At 27.9% G+C, this 8,161-nt stretch overlaps 1 protein-coding gene across 1 annotated transcript; it reads right to left on the bottom strand.

The window, feature by feature from the left end:
* Positions 1-273: 273 nt before the first annotated feature.
* On the bottom strand, positions 274-6,998 carry LOC118039067 (zinc transporter 1). The gene is made up of 3 exons (XM_035045646.2): positions 6,353-6,998; positions 960-1,109; positions 274-661 (listed from the first exon to the last, which is right to left on the bottom strand). Exons 1-3 carry the CDS (start codon positions 6,950-6,952, stop codon positions 359-361), a joined length of 1,053 nt encoding a protein of 350 aa, XP_034901537.1. The 5' UTR covers positions 6,953-6,998; the 3' UTR covers positions 274-358.
* Positions 6,999-8,161: the final 1,163 nt, after the last annotated feature.

Genomic DNA, 8,161 nt, shown 5'->3' with positions numbered 1-8,161 from the left:
GATTTAAAATAAAATTTATGTACATTTCATTTTGTAGTGGTACGGTACAAAACTTAATGTTTACATACAAGAAAAACAATAAAAATATAAATGAGAGGCTCTCTGTAATTCTTTACAAAGATAGTTGCACCTTATCTTGATAAAAGGATCAAGAGTTTTTTTTTTTTCTAAAAAAAAGAAGGATATTTTCAATTAACTTTGCTTCATTGCTTGTAAATGTGATAATTTTAGCAAGAGGAGGCAAAAGTGAATAAGAAGAATAACAAATATAAATGAGCTAAGAAAATGGAAGTAAGTTTCAATTTCTTTTAATTGAGCTCCAATAAACTAATAAATCTCTCACAGACTATTAATTTCCTCACCATATGGCCAAAAGTGACATACTAAATGCCCCTAGAAAAAGGGTAAGGTACGCTCCAAGTTGTAGCCAAAAACTACATAACATATTAGAATTCATGAAGTCAGCTGCAAGAAGGTCAACAAGTGCCATATATATTAAGATCCCAGCAGACGCTGAATTAAGAATGCCTTGAACAATCAATGCCATTGGACTGGCTTCATTATAACTTCTTGATATCAATATGCCAATAGCAATGCCAGTCGGGGTGGTAAGGGAGAAGAATATAATCATAATGACCTTCGCTCGAAGCTTGAATTTTGCCTTCACAATTAAATAGAAGAAATTTTAAAATATTCAATATTAAAGATGAACAAAAACTTCATATGCTTGTTCATATTCATAATTTATTCATAATTTAATCTCGGATCTTGGGCTATGAGATTTTTAAATATTCTATTTTATGACCTATAATTTTATTTTATTTTTGCATGGAAAAGTGTGCTAGCTAGAAATACTTATAAAGTAGTATCTTTTTTATTAGAAGGGTGTTACAAGAGCAAGAATAGGACACACATTGATGCACATCTAAAAATTGTCTTTTTATCAAGCATATTTTTACCTGAGAAATGCATCCACCAAGTCCCACACCCTCAAAAAATTGATGAAAACTCAAAGCTGCCACTAAAGGTTTGATTGTTTTTGAACTTTTGGAAGCACCCAGGGATAATCCAATGATCACAGAATGAACCAAAATTCCTAGTTCCAAAACCTGTAGAATGTTTTATGTCAACAATTAGGTGTCAAAGTAAGAGATAAACAGTCAATCTCCTGCCATTTGATTGAAATAGAATATGTATGCTTAAGACAATAATACTTTTACAACAAGTTTTTTTATTACGATGTTGATTATTTTTTAAAGAATTTTTTATTTGAAAATATATCAAAAAATTATTTTAAAAAAAATTATTTTTGACATCAGCACATCAAAATGATTTGAAAACATAAAAATAAATGAATTTGAAATAACTGTTTTTATTTTTTTGCAAAAGCATTTTGTCACCACAAAAACAAACAAGGCCTTACAAGATAGCTTTGCATGCCAAAATTTGTTGAACAATAATAAAGTTATACAAAAGTTTAGAAAAAATACACGGGTTTCAAAAATATTTGGGAAATAACACAATTTAAAAAAAAATGATTACCAATCATGTTTTTGTTCAAACATGTGATCACCAATTGCATTTTTATTTAAAGAAGCCCTGTGTTTTTCTTCTTTCGGCAGTCACTATAAAAATAAAATAAAAATAAATAAATAAATAAAACCTAAAAAGCCAACTATTCTTCCACCCATATCGCTGAAATAGCCACCAATCCTCCACTAAAACACTATAATCTTCTTCCCCTTTTCCCAACACATCATTCTAGTGTTTTTTCAACAAAACCAATCGTTCCAATCACCTATTTCAATCTCCCTGCCATGACCACCACTTGGACCACCACCTAGCTATCGACAACATAAGGTAAAAACACTTCATTTCTCTTAATTTTATGTGTATCATTGTTAAATTGTTAGATTTTTAGTTTTAATTTATTATTTATTATTTTTTAGGGTTGTGTTTGATAAGTTGGAATTTTGTTTAAATGATATAATTTAGGGTTTAAATGAAGAACTTAGGATTGTTTTTATGTAATTCATGTTATTTGTGGTATCAATTAGGCTGAAATTAAAAAAAAAATTAAGAGAAATTAGGGTTTATGTTTGAATTTTAGGATAAATTTCCATAATTAGATATTATATTTGAATTGCAATATTTTAGATTTTAATAGATGCAATTATGTGTGTGCTTTAATTGGGTTATGAATATCTAAATAATTGTAATTAGGGTGTACATTGACTTTTGTAATAAATTGTTGTAATTGGGTGTTATGTTTGAATTGAGATATTTTAGATTTTAATTTATGCAATTAGGCATGTTATGAAGCAATTAGTGTTATGAATGTTTTGATAATTGCAATTAGGGTTAACAATGAATTTTAGGATTAATTATTGTAATTAGGTATTTTGTTTAAATTAAGATATTTTGGTTTTTAATTAATGTAATTAGGTATGTTTGATCGTAATCGGTGTTATAGATGTCAAAATAATTGCAATTAGGTTTTGCGTTGAGTTTTGGAATAAATTATCGTAATTGAGCATTATGTTTGAATTGAGATATTTTAGGTTTTAATTTATGCAATTAGGCATTTTTTTTATGGAATATGACAACAAATCTTTTTGAATTTTTTTATCATGTGCTTAACGGTGCATGTGCATTGTTTGTTTCTAGTTTAGCTCAATTAACATTTTATGAGAGTAATGCTTATTTCATTAAATAAAAAAAAGTATGCAACTAGCTACATTTCACATGGGGTATTATAACCTCCATTTGTATAAATCAAATTGGACTAGAATATAGATAGATCTAAAGATCAAATTGCATGATGTTGATGGTGAGACTTTCCAAGTACACCCATAAAAAATACCTAGATGTCCAAAAAGAAATTTGATGAATAGTCAAATTGGTCAAAAAACATGCACATATTGTAACTAACAAAGTTCCCATTAGCATTATTCATATGTTCTTGCATGTTGTGCAAATAGATCCAATTGTTATAAATACAATGTAAACTTGGATTATAAAATTATAAATAATATTTTTATTTACATAGTTCAAGCATTTTAAAATACATAGTTCAAGAAAAAATTCATATATAATAAGTAACTTAAAAATACAATATAATTATTCATGCTCATATATTTTAATTAACTAACAATTAAAAAACCTAAAATAAGCAAATTAATAGTGCGTCATGTAAACTAAACAAGTTTTATTACCTTAACCAAGGATATAAATAGTTTAAGAGCTCGGCTATGTTGTGAAAACAATTTCCAAATACTTTAAAAGCTAGTTAGGATTAAAAAAAGAGGTTAATATATAGGAAGCAAGTAGCTGAAAAAAATCCTAAAACTTCTAAAGAAAGCACAACACATTTTTTTTATATTTCAAACCAATTTCCCTATATTACTTCTCAAATTTCTTCTTTGATTCAAGCTCCTTATATTGGTCTATAATATTTTCCCTTTCCAATTACGTTTTCTTAACACATTCTTCAAGTAAATTCTTCTTCAATTTGAGCACTTCACACCGCCCCTCAACTTTTAAATTCTTTGCACCTTTCTTCAAATTTGTTTTCATTCAATCTATGCCATTTACACAATTCTTAAATTTCTTTTTCCTTCAATCTGTGTAGCTTTTGGCCAATTATATAACTGACAAAACTTATGTCACCAAAGATCAAGTTAAATATATACATACTTGTGCTAAAAGTTATGACCAACTCTACTTTTAAATTTCAATGTTATAAACATTACCAACTTTTTACTAATTTCACTCTATATATGCCCATATATATATATAGAACAAGAAAAATAATTAATAATTTCCCAGCTCATGAATAAAGAATAAATTAAAAAAAAAAAAGTTTGGTTAACAGTAGTACACTAGGTATACAAGAAGAAGAAAGTCTTCTTCAAGAGTTTTTCTTTGTACCTAGGCTTGGCAAAGTAATTGGTGTATATGTTTTTTTTCAAATGTGATTTTTTATAAGGATAAGGAAGAAAGAGGGAAAGAAATTAGGATAAACAACTCGCAAGCAAAAGATGAGGTATTAAAATGAGAGGTGATTACTACAACAAATAGGGTGTTTGGGAGTGTGGTAGCTGTTGCTTTTCAAATAGCTTTTCGTGCCGAAAAGCATGCTAATAATGTTTTTTTATTTTTTAAAAATCATTTTTGATATCAACACATCAAAACGATCCAAAAAATACAAACTACACTCAATTTTAGCAAAAAACAAAATTCAAAATTTATCAAAAAACAAGTTGAAACTCAGCTCCAAACAGGGAAAAATAATGAAAATATATAGTTTGTTTTAGAGACTAAAACAAGCAATATTTATATTTCACATGAACTTGAGAAATTTGTATGAAAGTCGTGAATTTATCTATTTTACTGAGTTAAAATAATTTTAGTTTTACTTTATAAGTTTTTAAGTTCTTAAAGCGATTTATAATTATATATTGACTTATAAAATTATACTATTTTACATGTCAACTCATAATTTTAATGATATTTAATAAATTATTAATTTTAGCTTAGTTTGCTGATCTATATTATATTATTCAAATTTATAGAAAGATATAGGGAACTCCATTTCATCCTATACTTGAAGAATTATATTGAAGTGAATATAACGATACTTGAGTATATCTAGACCCATCTAGATGAGAAATTGATTGATATTAAAAGAAATTCATTCAATTACATAACAAGTTGGATATAACAGAGGGGCATTTTCATGTGATATATATAGCAGGGTATGGTATAATAAAAAAACATGTGAATATAAACAATTTAATAATTAATTGTTAGCACATTATATGTTAATTGTTATTTTATTAAGAGATGTTATGTTAAAACTTAAATTTGTTATTATATTATACTGATTTTATATAATAAATGTTTTTGGCAGGTACGATTGGATAGGGTGTCATGTACATGTGGATCTACTTCTTCTGCATCTAGAGGCCACAAACATCGTCGTGAAGATGAAGCATCTATTTCATATAGAGACGTGGTGATGGTGGATGTACTTGATTTTTTTTATTTTTTTGGTTCTACTGTTGCAAGATATTCATTGATCGGAGGATGTATGGAATGAGGTTGTAAGTTTTTTTATTTTATATCACATGAAATTGCAAATATTATGGTGATTATAACTTTACAATAAATTTCAATAAATGATACACACACACACACAATATTATCAAATCTTGAAAGATTCAGCATTTATTTATTTTTCATTTTGAAGACAATAATAACATTTATGCATTGATGGATATGATTATCCTGCTAATCATATTATCACACCAAACCAAAATGTTTTAAGTTTTTAAGTTAATATTTGATATTAATTATGTTTTATTTATAGATTAATAATTGCATTTGACTCAAAACTAGGATGATGATTTTACATAGAATGATGAAAAGGTTATTGATAATCTTCATGGGATTGAAGATAATACACTACTTATTATTATTTATTTTATTAGTTTGATTTATATTGTACATCATCAAAATGTGTTTAAAAAATTTATTATGTCTAAATGATGTTGTATAAAAAGATAAGACGATTCAAGTACTAGAAAGTCATGTTATTGATAATGCCGAGTCATCAACTCGTTGTCATAAATATAAAAATATTTTTTTAAATAAATTTTAAACCATGTTATTTTTTTCACTTAACTATTTTTTTTTATATAAAAAAAGACTCGACGAAGTTTGGACGACTACAATTGTCCACGACAGACATTTCAGCCAGGTCCATTTGTGGTCCTACTTTCTTATCTCCTTTGATGGATACGTGACATGAAAGGTGGGCCAGTGGAAGATTCATTTTCTATTGACAGCGCAATAAACAAAGGGGAAGAGAAACGTTTTTTTTAGTTGGTGCTGGGATGCTTGAAACTTAATTTCTCTCTAATTTCCTAAGCATTTTAAGTTGTATTCTGTTCATCTTATTAGTTTAATCCTTTTATTCCACAAATATTTGTAATAAATCTTGTGAGGGTGGCATTACGTGGCATGTGGAGTGGACCAGTCAATGTATAATAAGCATAATAATTACTCGTTAAGATATCTATCCTATGATTAATTAATATATATAAGCATAATGATGATATAAACGGTTCAACAATGAAAAAAATAATAATTTATTCACTTTCTAATTAATAATTAAGAGAGAAAATTGAAATAAAATCATCGTAAAAACAATTGCTCAAAAAAAAAAGAGTAACCAGTGTCATATATAAATAAATATATCTAAGAGCAGGGATAGAATATAAAGAAAACGAAAGTAAAATAAATAAATAAATAGCGAGGGCAGTGCTTAATAAGAATGCATTATACTTACCTGAGAAACAATGCGGTGCCGATTAAGATCTGATGAATTTGTTCTCTTCAGTGAGAAATCAGGCCCACGAACATGAACCCCACCACCTCCATTATCATCTTCATCACTGTTCTCCTCGTGATCGCCGCTGACTGGTTGAGGTTTTCTCAACTCGAGCCTCTTATGGTACCCCGTGGCGAAAGACTCCATCATCAAAGTCCCTATGGCAGATAACATGGCCACAAAACCTGCAAAAGGAAATTTCTGCCATGGATTTTGACCAAGACAAGGACTAGTTAAGCTCTCAAAAGCATCGGGAAGTATGTGGATGAACCCGGTTGCCAAGATCACACCAGCAGCGAATGCCTTGATGAGGAGAAATGCTTCTCTGTCCGGGTGCAAGTATGACAGGTTTTTGACAAAAAATGGGAGACAGATTCCCAGTGCACTGGCAAATAAAATTGAAGATATTGCAATGAGTTTGTATTTGAGTGCTTCCGATGTGTCTTGATCATGACCGTCGTGTGCTTTCCCTGTGCACTTGGAGGCGACCAAGACCGGCAAAAGAAGAGCGAGACAGGAGATGGCAAAGAATTTCCACGAACAAGATCGATGCTTCATCCTTGTCTGGCGATGGAATGAAAGGAAACTGCGTGCTAAGGCGAGTATGTGAATAGTGTGTGTGTAATGAATGATTGACGCTCAAATATGTAGACTCATTCCAAACAAGCCACGTGTTGTGACACATTAAAAATAAATAATAAATAAACTTGGCTATTGCTTTCTATTTATTCTCCAAGGAGAAAATGATGTCCAGTTTATAAATAACACTATGAATTATTTTTATAACATAAAATAATTGTATTGACTTATGGTATATTTTATACCGCTTTCTAAAACGCTATGAGCCTAGCATTGTGGAGCGTTGATTTATTAGATACAGTGATTTATGATGGCAGAAATATACCGAAGCACGTTTCATTGCTCTAAATTTAATTGCATTGCTATATATCTTCAACAGCATCACAATTGGCATTTGCGGTGTCTCTTTATCAATATTTTTTTTATTATTAACATTTTATTTAATTTTTCAAATTTATTTTTTTAATTGTTTATGTAATTGTGGAGAGATGATCAATGTATGGTTTTTGTTTTTAAATTGAAGCTTGCTTTGACGATTATAATAAGTTTTTTTACTCCCTATAGAAAACACATGTTTTTTTCAAAAGTAAAAAAAAGAAAAGCATGAAAAAGAAAATTTAGTTTTTTTTAATTTATTAAAAATACATGCTTTTTACTTTTTATTTTAAATCAATGTAGTTTCTCTAAAAAAAAAACAATTGTTGTTTTTATTCAAGGAAATATGTTGATATTAATAAAAAAAATAAAAAACAACTTTTGTTGTTAAAAAAATTACATCAATAAAAAAGATAATTAAGATGAAAATATATATATATATATATATATTTAATAATTTTATACATTATCTTTTATACAAAAAAACCACTATTTTTTTAATTGTTTATTTAATTAAAAAATAGATTCCATAAAATAAAGTTATTAAACCTGAATAATTCAGAGCCATATCCTAGATCATAGGTTTATATAAGTTTATATAATCTAATTATATCAGTTAAAAATATCATCATTTCAATATATTTTTGTTATAAAAAAAAAATTAGATCAATACTATTTTTTTAATATATATTCTTTTAAAATCATTTTAAATTTTTATTAAGTCGATCATTCATGAAAAGATTCATCAGGTAAGCTAGGTTAGTTTACACAAGGTTTTTTTAAAAAAACTCAATAAGCCCAGCAACCAGATCA

This window comes from Populus alba, chromosome 1 (assembly GCF_005239225.2).
Source record: "Populus alba chromosome 1, ASM523922v2, whole genome shotgun sequence".
NCBI classification, from domain to species: Eukaryota; Viridiplantae; Streptophyta; class Magnoliopsida; order Malpighiales; family Salicaceae; genus Populus; species Populus alba.
This window is presented reverse-complemented; position numbering and strand designations above follow the sequence as displayed.